Source organism: Onychostoma macrolepis, chromosome 11 (assembly GCF_012432095.1).
Source record: "Onychostoma macrolepis isolate SWU-2019 chromosome 11, ASM1243209v1, whole genome shotgun sequence".
Lineage (NCBI taxonomy): Eukaryota > Metazoa > Chordata > Actinopteri > Cypriniformes > Cyprinidae > Onychostoma > Onychostoma macrolepis.
In genome coordinates this window covers 27,949,389-27,965,717 of record NC_081165.1, presented here as the reverse complement: position 1 = coordinate 27,965,717, position 16,329 = coordinate 27,949,389, and the positions used below count along the sequence as shown (strand labels likewise).

Below are 16,329 nucleotides of genomic sequence, written 5' to 3'. Positions count from 1 at the left end.
AACTATGCTAATCGCTAAACCACTTACTGCTTTAGTCTGTTTGCCTTTCAATACACTTGTAGTTTCTCTTACGAAAAAATTAACCATGGTTTTATTATAGTAAAAGTGTGGTAAATATGTTTTTTGGCATATTGATTACCACTAAACTATGGTTAGTGTAGCAACACCATGGTTAATTTTTGGTTACCATGGTTTAACCATAGTAACCATGTATTTTTGGTTTTATTTATGATAAAACCATGGTTCATTTTCATAATTCCACCATTATCTGACACGAAGCAACAGTTACGTCAGCGTTGCCAAACGTTTGTAACGTTATTTTAAAACAACTGACTTCAATAAGACAAACTAACAGTGTAATATAAGCTCTTACCTGTTCATAATACATATTTTCAGATATCCATCTTTCGTTAGTTTCAGTTTGATGTCGTTAGTAATTCCCGCCGATAAAAGATCAACAGAAATCGCGATCAGCGCGGCGCCTCAAAACATCAGATTCATCCGCGCCGAAGCACAACTCACGTGACGCGCAAAACAATCTTCCTCCGCGAGTTACTTGTTTTGTATTTTAACCGCTAGAGGGATAATAAAAGTTACGTAGTGGAGTTTTAATGTGACGCATTTCCAAGTTAAACAGCATGTTCAGTGTGAAAAAAAAAAAAAAAACCCTTGTGATGAGTTGATTGGATGGCGATAAATAAGCGGGACTGATGACGTCAGCTGAAATGAAAATAGTGGCATTATAAGGAAAGGCCATCAAGACATTAAAGAAGAAAAAGAAGAAGAAGAATGTAATATTAATAAATTATTCTTAAAAATAATAATAAAATTATAAGCTATATTTATTCTTTAAAACTATGTTGTAATATTAACAAAATATTAACACTAATGTATACTGATAAAATAATAAAAATGTTTTTTCTTTAAAATAAAATTGTAATATTAAGGAAAATTAATATTAATAAATACTTACGAAATAAAATAAAAAATAAAATAATGTTGTAATATTAATAAAATATTAATACTAATAATTATGAATTTTTCTTTAAAATAATACTATTGTTCAATTTCCGAGGAATGCAAGAATGGTCAAATGTATAACTTGAATGGATTTTAAGTCTCTTTGCGTAAAAGTGTCTGCCAAATGCATAAATGTAAATATGTACTGATGAATCATTCACAAAAAGACCAGAAACCAGAGTAAATAGTCAGTGAGTGTTGATTTCTGTTGTGTAGTAAAGCAGCTGTGTTATGAGCTCTCGTTCCTCTGGTGTTGGTAAGTGTGATGCAGCAGCAGCTACCCCTACTGAACACACAGAAACCTCGTCTCACACTTCCATTTTTATTCTTGCAATTCAACGTGTCACAAACACATTCACTCTCACACACACACACTCGCAAAAACACAGTTTCTGACACATTCAGTGGTTTTCACACCTTCTCAACTTCACAGCTGACAGCGTCGGAGAATCCGAGCAGAAACGGGGAGCAGGTGTCGAGCTCCGGTTTCCATTATCCAGGTGCCTGATTTCTGAGAGAGAAACGCTGTTTGCTGACCGTGAAAACCTCTGAGGGCCAAGAGCCGGACCACAGAGGCTTTATTGAGACCTCAGGCCAAAAACAACACGCCAGCACACACACACACACACACACAAAACAAGAGCTCTGGCTCTCCGTGCTTCTGGCTTTGGCTCCAAACCCCACCCGGTAATGATGAAAAAGCCCTTGGACGTGGCCTACATCGCACCGTTCCAGGCTCCACTACGTGTTCCTCCTTGAAAACACATTGGATGACATCAGGCAGCTCTGGGTTCGTGGAAAATACAGCCTCTGCTGCCATAAAGGCTTTTGGTCGGACGTTCCTGGGCAGCAGCTCAACTCGTGGTGTATTTTATTCCAGTCGTAATGGCAGATTTTTTCAGTTGCCTCCGTCTCCTGGCAGGACTCCCGCGCTGCGCTGCACTTGCCAGACTTCGCAATAAACAGCTGCAGCTTTGGGTAAAAATAATTACACTTCTGTCTGTGAAGAGGAGGGTGGAGCGTCTGCAGACCTCGGCCTCCACTCAAACCACAAGCACCGTATTACTGCCAACTGATGAGAGGATCCGTTTGCGTCTCTAGGAGAATTTTTTTGTGTTGAAAGGATGGAAAAAAGTTTGTTAATAAAATTCAGTCTTCAACTACTTAGTGCTCTTTACCGTGCAATGAATGTGATGGAGATGTTTAGCATAAACTGCTTCCATACAATAAAAGTGCAAGGCAATTAATATAACTAAGCTCCAAAAAAAAAAAAAAAACCTTTACCTTGTAATGAACATAATGGAGATAAATAAATATAATAAATATTTGCATATATAACTATATATATATAAAATACAAATATTTGTTCACATAATATATGTATGTGTACTGTGTATATTTATAATGTATATAAATACTAACACATGCATGTATATATTTAAGAAAAATATGTAATGTTTATATATTAAATATATTTATATATAATATAAATTATATGAGTATGAATATATACATGTAAATACTTGTAAATATTTTCAAAATATATACTGTATGTGTGTGCTTTTATTTATACATAATAAACATACACAGTACACAAACATATATTATGTAAACAAAACTTTTATTTTGGTTTGACAGCATTAATATATATATATATATATATATGCATATATAAATGTATAGCATACAGTTTCCATACAATAAAAATTAAAGGTGATTTATACAACCAAGCTCCAAAAAAAGCATAAAATGCATTATAAAAAGGGTTTATAATTCATTTTCATATCATAAAAATATAATCTCAAATATAAAAATATATCAATTTCTAAGATGAAACGTGACTCCTATGCATTTCTAGAATAATATTTTGTGTTAAAAGGATATGAAAAAATAAGTTAATAAAATTCAATCTTCATTTATTTAATGCTCTTTTCCTTACAATTAAAGTAATGGAGATAAATAAATATAACATTTGCATAGTTTCGAGATGTTTAGCATACAATTAATGTTTCTATACAATAAAAGCGTATGTTAATTTATACAACCGAGCTCAAAAAAAGCATAAAAATGCATCATAAAAAGGTAAATAATATATTTAACTTTACCCATTATTAAATAATATATAAAAATATTACTATTATTTATATCAGTTTTGAGGATGAAACTTGACCGGTCTTCATCTCTAGAGGAATATTTTGTGTTAAAAGGATACACTGTAAAAATAAAATTCTGTAAAATTTACAGTAAAAAAACGGCATCTGTGGTTGCCGGAATTCTACAGTAAAAAATACAGTAACAACATTTTAGGTTTTACGGATTTAACTTAAATTTACAGTTAAATACCGTAATTTCATTAACTGATATAATGTTAATATACCAACCTATTGAAGTACTGAAATCTGTTTTGTATCTTTGAAATACACTGATAACCACCAAAAGCAGGTGTTGATGAGAGTCACATGATGAACCAAAGCCCATCACAAGCAGCTTTTAAATAATAACATATATAGAAGGCACACAGTGACACCATCATGGTGAGACTCATTAAACTGAAATATGCTATAAACATTAATTTAACAACATTAGATGTAACATACAACCCTAATAAACATAGTTATCTTAAAGAAAAAACATCAAATTCAAACTAAATTTGAAATGCAACGCAGGGAATTCTGGGAATGTCAATTTACGGATTTTCCCTGTATATTTTACAGGAACTTACCGTTAACCATTTAACAGGTTTTTACTGTAGCATTTTCACAGTTTTTTACCGTTAAAATCACGGTCATTTTTTACAGTGTAGGAAAAATTAAGTAAATAAGATTTTGTCTTCATTTACATAATGTTCTTTAGCATGCAATATAACAAATGGAGATAAATCATATACATATATTTTAAATGTATACACACACATATTTACTATTATATATATATATATATATATATATATATATATTTTTTTTTTTTTTAAGTTGACTAAAAATCACTCTAAAACTCCATAACATTAGTCAATATGCCTCTATATGCACTATATTTCAAGGCCGCTGAAGTCATTTGATTCAGTTTAGGTCACCATTCACTTTCTACACTCACTCAAATGTTGCATGTTGTGATTTTGTACCAGGACTGACATCAGTGACATCAAAAGTGCTTCTCACGGGTCTTGTTATTCACATTGCACCCTTTTTGAATGTATGCAATTGTGAAGGAAATTTCACTAGAATGGAAGACATTCAATGGCTTGAAATACAATGTATGAGTTGTTGAAACCACTTGTCACTGACAATGTACTGTGTTTGAATGCATGCGAATGTGAATGAAAATTCCAAACCATAGTAGAAAGGAGAAATTTGGTATTTTGGGCACATATGATTTAAAACATGAGATTGATATATATTTTACTTTATGACAAAAAATTAATTGTATTTTTAAATTGTATTGCATTTTTTTTTTGTATGATAAATCGTATTTTTACTCTATGACATAAAATAAATTGTACAGACATTTTTTATGTATAGATCATTCACTTTTATGGTACGAAAACATTTATTGCATGCTAAACATTTCAAAAAGCATGCAAAAATTAAGAATTTAATTTCAAAACCACAGTAGAAAGCAGATTGTCAGTATTTTAGAACACAAAACTATCACATGGTTGAAACATAGTGCATGAGTTACATGCTTTTTTGAGCTCGACTCGGTTGAAAGCACTATCATTTAGATACTTTTATAGTTTTTTTTATTTGCATTCTAATTAAAGTTTTAGTCATTTTGTTGTGTTTTTGTCATTTTTATTAGTTATTGTTTTTTTTTAAACATGTTTATATAGTTTTTATTACATTTATTTCAGTAAAATCAAACTTGAATTAAACTAAATTGGCAAGTACCTTAAATAATTGTAAGTTCTTTTATATTTTATTTTATTTCCATTAACATTTTTTTATTTCAAGCAACAATTTTTTTATGGTTTTGGTTTTTGTTGAGATTGAGAGTATAATCATACAGGTTTGGAACAACATGAGGGTGAGTCAATGATGACAGAAAGATCATTTTTGGGTGAACTATCCCTTTAAATAAGACTTCAGCTATGGACACAATGTCTAGAGCATGTCAGAAGATGAGAAAGCTGAAGATAATTACATCGGCCAATTAGACACATGTCACTGACTCAGGAACCACTATAAACGCGCTGACTCAGACTCATCACAGTCATAATGGATCTCCGGTTCTGCAGCAGTCAGCAGATACGAGACTCCAGAAACACAAAACCCACAGAAGATGTGGGAGATCAAAGGAGAAAATGATAAATTACCCTTCGACAAGAGATAAGAGAAAGACTATAGATAAGCAAACAACACTGTGATCTGATCACCTCAAACTCAGTCTGAGGAACCGCCAGAGCTTTTAAAGCAGCAGCTGTGAGCGGGCATTCTGATTGGTGGAGGAGGAGGAGGAGTGGGCGGAGTCTACAGCAATCAGCCAATGAGAGCGTGATCAGGCCTCAGCTGCATGACACATCTTCACCATTCCTGAGAAATGAAAACACAAATGAGTCTCTAGTGTCATATAACACGATAACATTTATGTAGATAGCCTTGGCCCTTTACTGTCGCTTTTGATCAGTTTCATGCATTCTTGATGAATTAAAGTATTCATTAATTTATTTATTTTACTCTTACTGACCCCAAACTGTTGATTGTTAATGTATCAGGTGGCTTCAACAAAAATAATAATAATCAGAAATGTTTGTTAAGCAGCAAATCAGCATATTAGAATGATTTATGAAGGTCATGTGACACTGAAGACTGGAGTAATGATGCTGAAAATACAGCTGCGCATCACAGAAATAAATTACAGTTTAACAGGTATTCACATAGAAAACAGTTATTTTAAATTTTTTAAATATTTAACATTTTTACTGTATGTTTAGACCAAATAAATGCAGCCTTGGTGAGCAGAAGGTACTTCTTTCAACATTTTGACTCAGTACTCACAGTTTAACTTACATTAGTTTTTACATTAGTGTAATCATGAACCCACACACACACACTGGAAAAACAGAGCAGTCAAACATGACGCACACACACACACACACACACACACAATCGCACAATCGCACACACACTCACTCACACACACACACACACACACACACTCATACTCTCACACACACACACACACACACACACACACACACTCACTCACTCACACACACACACACACACACACACACACACACTCATACTCTTACACTCACTCACTCAGACATACTCACACTCACTCACTCACACACACACACACACACACACACACACACACACAGACATACTCTCACTCACACACACACACACACACACACAGAGAACCTCATTCTGAGTGATTTATAAGCGTTTTGAAAAGTTGGACATGGGTCAATGTCCTGAGAAGTCACCTTCACCTTGTAATACCTGTCATACCCTCGTCATTATACACATCTATGTCCTGACTTTTCACAAAAACGTGCACACACACACAGACTCACACTCACACAGACACAGACACAGACACACTGACACAGACTCACACAGACACTGACACAGACTCACTCACTCACTCACTCACTCACACACACACACACACACTCAGACACAGACACACTGACACAGACTCACACAGACACTGACACAGACTCACACTCACACAGACACAGACACACTGACACAGACTCACACAGACACTGACACTGACACTGACTCACACTCACACTCACACACTCACACAGACACAGACACAGACACAGACACAGACACAGACACACTGACACAGACTCACACAGACACTGACACAGACTCACACTCACTCACTCACTCACTCACTCACACACACACACACTCAGACACAGACACACTGACACAGACTCACACAGACACTGACACTGACACTGACTCACACTCACACTCACACACTCACACAGACACAGACACAGACACAGACTCACACACTCACACAGACACAGACTCACACTCACTGACACAGACTCACACTCACACTCACTCACACACACACACACACACACAGACACAGACACAGACACACTGACACAGACTCACACTCACACTCACTCACTCACACAGACACAGACACAGACACACTGACACAGACTCACACAGACACTGACACAGACTCACACTCACACAGACTCACACTCAGACAATCACTGACACTGACTCACACAGACACTGACACAGACTCACACTCACTCACTCACTCACTCACTCACTCACACACACACACACACACACACACACACACAGACACACACACACACACACACACACATAGGTGTAATGGTTGTTATACTGTACAAACTGTATATTCTATTGTCCTACACCAACCCTACACCTAAACCTACCCCTTACAGGAGACTTTCTGCTATTTCAGATTTTCAACACACTCCATTCTGTGTGATTTATAAGCGTTTTGAAAAGTGGGGACATGGAGTAATGTCCTGAAAAGTCACCTTCTCCTTGTAATACCTGTCATACCCTTGTCATTATACAAATTCATGTCCTCATTTGTCACAAAACACACACACACACACACACACACACACACACAGAGAGAGAGAGAGAGAGACGTGCAGTTGTGGGTCGTTTGCAATTCAGGCATCACTGCAACACACATCAGCAACGGTTCAGAGACAGAAAATGATGTTTGGAAACACATTAAAGGATTCAGTGCAGAACTACACAGAAATAAAGAGCAACCAACTGGAAGGACATTAGCAGGACGTCTCTTACCAAAACAAGCACACTGGCAGCGGTAACAGATTGTGATACCATTATATATACAGACCTGATGAATGATTATCATATTCATGTACCATATTTTCACACGGTACTTCAAAGTACAAAAAATTTAAAATACATTTGAATGAAAATCACCCTAAACACCCAAACATTAGTCCATATGCCTCTATTAGCAACAGAATCAATAAAGGTTTCCATGCAATACAAATTAAAGTCATAAAAGCATAGAAATGCATCTTAAAAGAGGTTTATACAACTAATATTTGATCATAAAATACTGAAACATCAATCTTGAGGATGAAACTTGACTGGCTTGTATCTCTATTAATTAAATTAAATTAAATTAAATTAATAAATGTAAATACAACTGTTGTTTTATAAAAGTAAATTAAATTTTGTCTTCATTAATTTAATGCTCTTTACCATGCAATGAAAGTAATTAAGATAAATATATTTGAGATGTTTAGTAAACAATGAATGTTTCCATACAATAAAAGTATATTACAGTATACAACCAAGCTCCAAGAAAGGAAATAAATAAATTGAATATATATATAGAGAGAGAGAGATTTTAAATCATTTAAATAAAAGCAAAATAATTTATATAGATACATTGTGTTATATAAAATAAAAAATGTATAAAAGAAAGGGCTAATCATTTATATGGACATATTTGGGAGTTCTTAATACAAAATAACACATATTTTAACAATATTTTTAAATAGGGAAGTCATTTTTTTCAGTTGCTTTTAAATATTGAAATACATTTTTCAAATCATGTTTAAATGCCACAGAACTTCTACGTATGTATAAATACAACTTACAGATAATCAAAATATTACACAAAATGTCAACCTCTTTGTTTTGCATCAAATAACATTGAACTGTCTGATATTATTCATCTGTGGATCTTTACTGCCACCTGCTGTAAAAACAGAAGACATCATTGTTCTAAAGGACGGATTTTAAAAAAAAATCGTTTTATTTTCCACATAAAGATATAATATTCTTACCTTGTTTGATCACCTCTCGAGCTCGAGAGAAGAGTATTTTTGTGTGTTTCTGATCAGGCGGAAGTCAGCGGCAGCTCAGCTGTCACAGGGTTTGACGTCACCGGGGTCTTTCCTCGTGTGGCTCTCCGTGAGGGTCATGCAGTCGGTCTGATCGCTGTTATTATTATTATTTCTCGGCTCTGATATCGTGTCGTGTTGTTCTGATCTCTCTCGTCATGATGGGCGGCAGCAGCAGCAGGATCGCGGCTGGTTTGGGCGCAGCGCTCTTCGTCGGTTACTGCATTTATTTCGACAGAAAGAGACGGAGTGACCCGAACTACAAGAACAAACTACGAGAACGTGAGAGCATCTATCTGTCTGTCTGTCTGTCTGTCTGTCATTCTATCTATCTATCTATCTATCTATCTATCTATCTATCTATCTATCTATCTATCTATCTGTCTGTCATTCTATCTATCTGTCTGTCTGTCTGTCAGTATTTATTGATGAATGTGATTTCTATATCTATCTGTCTGTCTGTCTGAATATCTATCTATCTATCTGTCTGTCTGTCTATCTATCTATCTATCTATCTATCTATCGTTCTATCTATCTGTCTGAATATCTATCTATCTATCTATCTATCTATCTATCTGTCTGTCGTTCTATCTGTCTGAATATCTGTCTATCTACCTATTGTTCTATCATTCCATCTGTCTGTCGTTCTATCTATCTATCAGTATTTATTGATGAATGTGATTTCTATATCTATCTGTCTGAATATCTATCTATCTGTCTGTCTATCTATCTATCGTTCTATCTGTCTGTCGTTCTATCTATCTATCTATCTATCTATCTATCTATCTATCTGTCTGTCTATCTATCTATCTGTCGTTCTATCTATCTGTCTGAATATCTGTCTATCTGTCTGTCTATCTATCTATCGTTCTATCTATCTATCGCTCTATCTATCTGTCTGAATATCTATCTATCTGTCTATCTATCTATCGTTCTATCTATCTGTCTGTCTGAATATCTGTCTATCTATCGTTCTATCAGTCTGTCTGTCTATCTATCGTTCTATCTATCTGTCTGTCTGAATATCTGTCTATCTATCGTTCTATCAGTCTGTCTGTCTATCTATCGCTCTATCTATCTGTCTGTCTGAATATCTATCTATCTATCTATCTATCTATCTGTCTGTCTATCTATCTATCTATCTATCGTTCTATCTATCTGTCTGTCTGAATATCTGTCTATCTATCGTTCTATCTGTCTGTCTATCTATCTATCGCTCTATCTGTCTGTCTGAATATCTATCTATCTATCTATCTATCTGTCTGTCTGTCTATCTATCTATCGTTCTATCTATCTGTCTATCTATCGCTCTATCTGTCTGTCGTTCTATCTATCTGTCTGTCTGAATATCTATCTATCTCTGTCTGTTTATCTATCTGTCTATCGTTCCATCTGTCTGTCGTTCTATCTGTCTGAATATCTATCTATCTCTGTCTGTTTATCTATCTGTCTATCTATCGTTCTATCTATCTGTCTGTCTGAATATCTGTCTATCTATCTATCTATCTATCGTTCTATCTATCTGTCTGTCTGAATATCTATCTATCTATCATTCTATCTGTCTGTCTATCTATCTATCGCTCTATCTGTCTGTCTGAATATCTATCTATCTATCTATCTATCTGTCTGTCTGTCTATCTATCTATCGTTCTATCTATCTGTCTATCTATCGCTCTATCTGTCTGTCGTTCTATCTATCTGTCTGTCTGAATATCTATCTATCTCTGTCTGTCTATCTATCTATCTATCGCTCTATCTATCTGTCTGTCTGAATATCTATCTATCTCTGTCTATCTATCTATCTATCTATCGTTCTATCTATCTGTCTGTCTGAATATCTGTCTATCTATCTATCTATCTATCGTTCTATCTATCTGTCTGTCTGAATATCTATCTATCTCGGTCTGTCTATCTATCTATCTATCTATCGTTCTATCTATCTGTCTGTCTGTCTGAATATCTGTCTGTCTATCTATCTATCGCTCTATCAGTCTGTCTGTCTGTCTGTCTGTCTATCTATCGCTCTATCTGTCTGTCGCTCTATCTATCTATCTGTCTGTCTATCTATCTATCTTTCTATCTGTCTGTCGTTCTATCTATCTATCTATCTATCTGTCTATCTATCTATCTATCTATCTATCTGTCGTTCTATCTATCTGTCTGAATATCTGTCTATCTATCTATTGTTCTATCATTCTATCTGTCTATCGTTCCATCTGTCTGTCGTTCTATCTATCTGTCTGTCAGTATTTATTGATGAATGTGATTTCTATATCTATCTGTCTGAATATCTATCTATCTGTTTGTCTTTATCTATCTGTCTGTCTATCTATCTATCTATCGCTCTATCTGTCTGTCGTTCTATCTATCTGTCTGTCTATCTATCTATCTATCTATCGCTCTATCTGTCTGTCGCTCTATCTATCTGTCTATCTATCTATCTATCGCTCTATCTATCTGTCTGTCTATCTATCTATCGCTCTATCTGTCTGTCGCTCTATCTGTCTGAATATCTATCTATCGCTTCTATCTGTCTGTCTATCTATCTATCGCTCTATCTGTCTGTCGCTCTATCTATCTGTCTATCTATCTATCTATCGCTCTATCTGTCTGTCGCTCTATCTATCTATCTATCTATCTATCTATCTATCTATCTATCTGTCTATCTATCTATCGTTCTATCTATCTGTCTGTCTGAATATCTGTCTATCTATCGTTCTATCAGTCTGTCTGTCTGTCTATCTATCTATCGTTCTATCTGTCTGAATATCTATCTATCGTTCTATCTATCTGTCTGAATATCTATCTATCTGTCTGTCTATCTATCTATCGTTCTATCTATCTGTCTATCTATCTATCTATCGTTCTATCTGTCTGTCGCTCTATCTATCTGTCTGAATATCTATCTATCGCTCTATCTATCTGTCTGTCTATCTATCTATCGTTCTATCTATCTGTCTATCTATCTATCTGTTCTATCTATCTATCGCTCTATCTATCTGTCTGTCTATCTATCTATCGTTCTATCTATCTGTCTGTCTGAATATCTGTCTATCTATCGCTCTATCAGTCTGTCTGTCTGAATATCTATCTATCTATCTGTCTGTCTATCTATCTATCGCTCTATCTATCTGTCTGTCTATCTATCTATCGCTCTATCTATCTGTCTGTCTATCTATCTATCTATCGCTCTATCTATCTGTCTGTCTGAATATCTGTCTATCTATCTATCTATCTATCTATCTATCTATCTATCTATCTATCTATCTATCTATCTATCGCTCTATCTATCTGTCTGTCTGAATATCTATCTATCTCGGTCTGTCTATCTATCGTTCTATCTATCTGTCTGTCTGAATATCTGTCTATCTATCTATCTATCTATCGTTCTATCTATCTATCTATCTATCTATCTGTCTGTCTGAATATCTGTCTGTCTATCTATCTATAGTTCTATCATTCTATCTGTTTGTTTGTCTGTCTATCTATCGTTCTATCTGTCTGTTGTTCTATCTATCTATCTATCTGTCTGTCTGTCAGTATTTAAAACATCTTAAAGTTAGATATAATGAACTAGACTAGATATAGTTAACTAGTTAAACTCATGCACTAGTTGTAAAATGCAGATGTTGATGAATGTGATTTTTGTTTCAGGAAGAAAAAAGCAGAAGGTGGCTCAGGAGAAAGCTGGATTATCAAAGGTAATTTCACACACATTTATTGATACAGATGTTATTTTTTCTTAATATAGTGAATTCTGATTGAGAAACAGCCATATGAAACGTTCCCTAATGGTTTTCATCTTTTCTATCTCTCTGTTTGTTCAGTTACCAGACCTGAAAGACGCCGAAGCTGTTCAGAAGTTCTTCCTGGAGGAGATTCAGCTCGGAGAAGAGCTGCTGGCTCAGGGTGAGAAATCAAAACCGTACCAAACCGTGACACCACTGTGTTGTATCGAACCGAACCGTTACACCCCTAATAATAACTCTGGCTGTTAACCCTGGTCTTCTCTCTCTCTGTGTCTGTCAGGTGACTATGAGAAAGGCGTGGATCATCTGACGAATGCGATCGCCGTGTGTGGTCAGCCGCAGCAGCTCCTGCAGGTCCTGCAGCAAACGCTTCCTCCTCCGGTCTTCCAGATGCTCCTCACCAAACTGCCCACCATCAGCCAGGTGACATGCATTTGAAACAGAATTAAAATATGCAATATGTGCATATATTATCTGCTTCATATTCATGAGACAAATACGCGTTTTATGATTTAAATGTCTTCTAAATTCTCAAATGCAAATCTAACGCTTCTCTTCTGGTGCAGCGCATCGTCAGCGCTCAGAGCGTCAGCGACGACGACATCGAGTAGAAGACCTCCGGCAGCTCTGTGACATCACTTCCTGTCTGCTTCAATCAGGCAATCGCTCTGTCCCGCCCCTTTCCATCCGGTTCTCAAACACTAAACGCACAGATACAGATTTAAAGAAGTGTTTGGGATAAAATATCATAGTTTTGTTTTGAATCTGAGCTTCTGAGTTTGTCCTGTTGAAGTGGGTTTCAGTGTATTTGAATGACAAGCATGAGTTTTTTTAAATCAATTATTTGTTTTACTAACAAAGCATTTTGGGTTCACAAAATTATGAAATATGCAAGCAGTAAATGAAGTGTCTCCGTAGAGGCTCGTAGACGGGATGTTCACAGCGTCCTTCATCTGTCATCGACTAATACTGAAAGCAGCCGGTTGAAGAAAACACTCACGAGAGGACATGCTGCTGTCATTTATCTGTGTTCATGTATTTAAGTTATTTTTAAAGGCTGTGAGACATCTAATGTGGTATTGTGGGATATGAAGCACATTTAAAGGTGCTCTGTTTCAAGTAGGGGAGAGTTTCCTCTTTTTTTAACTCCAAAATAAAAAAAAAATCATTGTATGGAGTCAATGTGTCAGAGTCAACTATTAATAAAGCGCTGCTCTTCTGAGATACACAATTGCAATTTAAAGCAACAGATCATCAAAAAATGAAAACTTAATTTGCTCTCATATTGTTAAAATATATAGTCAAGTTTCAGTGGATTAACATTAAATTAATTGGGTATCAATGCATGAACAATGCAGACAGCGTTTATTAAATCTAACATGATATTAATACATTTTCTGTTCATTAATTCATGATTTTACATAATACACTAATATTCATTAATGCAACATTGGTAAAAAAACACTTTACAAACATGAAGTGAGTACTATTGAATTTACTCTTTATTTAAATTCTTTCCTGAACTAAATTATTTAATGTAGAAATTACATTTGTTTACATGTGTAGCATGTCTTCATTGTAAAGTTTTGTATTGTAGTATTGTGTTTTAGTTTTAGTAAATTAATTTGTATTTCAGTTTTAGTTATTTAGTACATCAAGTTAGACTAAACAAAAATGAGAAATGGCAATTAGCTGAAATAATATTATTTAATAAACAAATTAATAATTATTTTATTTCAACTAACATATTTCAACAAAATTATTTTTGTAATGTTTTTAGTTAACAATAATAACTAGGGGTGTAACAATACACATATTCATATTAAACCGTTCGGTACGAGGCTTTCAAACCAAACGATTCGTTGGACTAATCATATTACATTTGGACAATAAAAGAGCTTAAAGTGTGTGAAATATAATGTTCTCAGTGCCACTGCGCTCAACAAGACGTGCTGTCTGCCCCGCGATAACCTCCTCTTGCTTGGTTGCGTCGAAAAACGATCTTGTATCGACGATAGCCAGAGATATTGTCAAAAACATCAATTATTGGCAATATTAAGAGGATTAGGCATTTCCAATTAACGTAGGCCAGTTACATTCTTATTATTATGAAGTTACTTTTATTATTAAATTAAAATTACAATTAATTTCCCCCCACAATATTACCACATAACTGACTATTTAACCAGGCTATTTAAAATGTTTAAAGCAGGTCTATTATACAATGTATTATAGGCCTATAATTAAAATATTAACACTGCAGTCATCAATAAAAATCAATGAAATAAAAGCTTTAGCCTATTTCAAGCACAAACTTTCAAAAACAACCTGTTTAGCTTGAAATACATTTCCTCTCATTTTTTCCCCACTATGTAAGGGCCACATATTAAGGGAATAAATTAAAAGAGTTAGCTGTATACCGTTATCATCAGCGTGTTGAAGTAGATTGGTCTCTCGACGTCTCTGAGAGAATATGCGGCGTCAGATGCAGAAAGCTCCGTCGTTCCGTTTTTACTTTCACTTTCTGCATATAGTGAATCGACTGAGATTTAAAGGGACAGTTCACCCAAAAATGAAAATTCTGTCATTATAATAATAACTCTGGCTGTTAACCCTGGTCTTCTCTCTCTCTGTGTCTGTCAGGTGACTATGAGAAAGGCGTGGATCATCTGACGAATGCGATCGCCGTGTGCGGTCAGCCGCAGCAGCTCCTGCAGGTCCTGCAGCAAACGCTTCCTCCTCCGGTCTTCCAGATGCTCCTCACCAAACTGCCCACCATCAGCCAGGTGACATGCATTTGAAACAGAATTAAAATATGCAATATGTGCATATATTATCTGCTTCATATTCATGAGACAAATACGCGTTTTTATGATTTAAATGTCTTCTAAATTCTCAAATGCAAATCTAACGCTTCTCTCTTCTGGTGCAGCGCATCGTCAGCGCTCAGAGCGTCAGCGACGACGACATCGAGTAGAAGACCTCCGGCAGCTCTGTGACATCACTTCCTGTCTGCTTCGAATCAGGCAATCGCTCTGTCCCGCCCCTTTCCATCCGGTTCTCAAACACTAAACGCACAGATACAGATTTAAAGAAGTGTTTGGGATAAAATATCATAGTTTTGTTTTGAATCTGAGCTTCTGAGTTTGTCCTGTTGAAGTGGGTTTCAGTGTATTTGAATGACAAGCATGAGTTTTTTTAAATCAATTATTTGTTTTACTAACAAAGCATTTTGGGTTCACAAAATTATGAAATATGCAAGCAGTAAATGAAGTGTCTCCGTAGAGGCTCAGAGACGGATGTTCACAGCGTCCTTCATCTGTCATCGACTAATACTGAAAGCAGCCGGTTGAAGAAAACACTCACGAGAGGACATGCTGCTGTCATTTATCTGTGTTCATGTATTTAAGTTATTTTTAAAGGCTGTGAGACATCTAATGTGGTATTGTGGGATATGAAGCACATTTAAAGGTGCTCTGTTTCAAGTAGGGGAGAGTTTCCTCTTTTTTTAACTCCAAAATAAAAAAAAAATCATTGTATGGAGTCAATGTGTCAGAGTCAACTATTAATAAAGCGCTGCTCTTCTGAGATACACAATTGCAATTTAAAGCAACAGATCATCAAAAAATGAAAACTTAATTTGCTCTCATATTGTTAAAATATATAGTCAAGTTTCAGTGGATTAACATTAAATTAATTGGG

The 16,329-nt window shown here is 35.3% G+C and overlaps 1 protein-coding gene and 1 long non-coding RNA gene across 3 annotated transcripts; one reads left to right on the top strand and one right to left on the bottom strand.

Moving 5' to 3' along the window:
• Positions 1–1,018: 1,018 nt before the first annotated feature.
• On the bottom strand, positions 1,019–8,953 carry LOC131549359 (uncharacterized). Its single transcript, XR_009273385.1, has 3 exons — positions 8,822–8,953; positions 5,393–5,549; positions 1,019–2,117 (listed from the first exon to the last, which is right to left on the bottom strand). It is a non-coding gene; the product is annotated as an uncharacterized LOC131549359 (long non-coding RNA).
• tomm20b (translocase of outer mitochondrial membrane 20b) lies at positions 8,900–16,171 on the top strand. 2 transcript variants are annotated; one of them, XM_058791461.1, is made up of 5 exons: positions 8,900–9,160; positions 12,533–12,579; positions 12,706–12,787; positions 15,271–15,413; positions 15,560–16,171. In XM_058791461.1, the coding sequence occupies exons 1-5, from the start codon at positions 9,037–9,039 to the stop codon at positions 15,602–15,604; spliced, it is 441 nt and encodes a 146-aa protein (XP_058647444.1). In that variant the 5' UTR covers positions 8,900–9,036; the 3' UTR covers positions 15,605–16,171. The 2 variants fall into 2 exon arrangements, with proteins under 2 accessions (XP_058647444.1, XP_058647443.1); XM_058791460.1 differs by lacking the exons at positions 15,271–15,413; positions 15,560–16,171 and adding exons at positions 12,908–13,050; positions 13,194–13,804.
• Positions 16,172–16,329: the final 158 nt, after the last annotated feature.

Bases quoted from the DNA above. Each gene is read 5' to 3' on its own strand.
- tomm20b (XM_058791461.1), top strand. From the start codon at position 9,037: ATGATGGGCGGCAGCAGCAGCAGGATCGCGGCTGGTTTGGGCGCAGCG. The intron at 12,580-12,705 runs GTAATTTCACAC...CTGTTTGTTCAG, and splicing joins AGAAAGCTGGATTATCAAAG to TTACCAGACCTGAAAGACGC. The intron at 15,414-15,559 runs GTGACATGCATT...CTTCTGGTGCAG, and splicing joins AACTGCCCACCATCAGCCAG to CGCATCGTCAGCGCTCAGAG.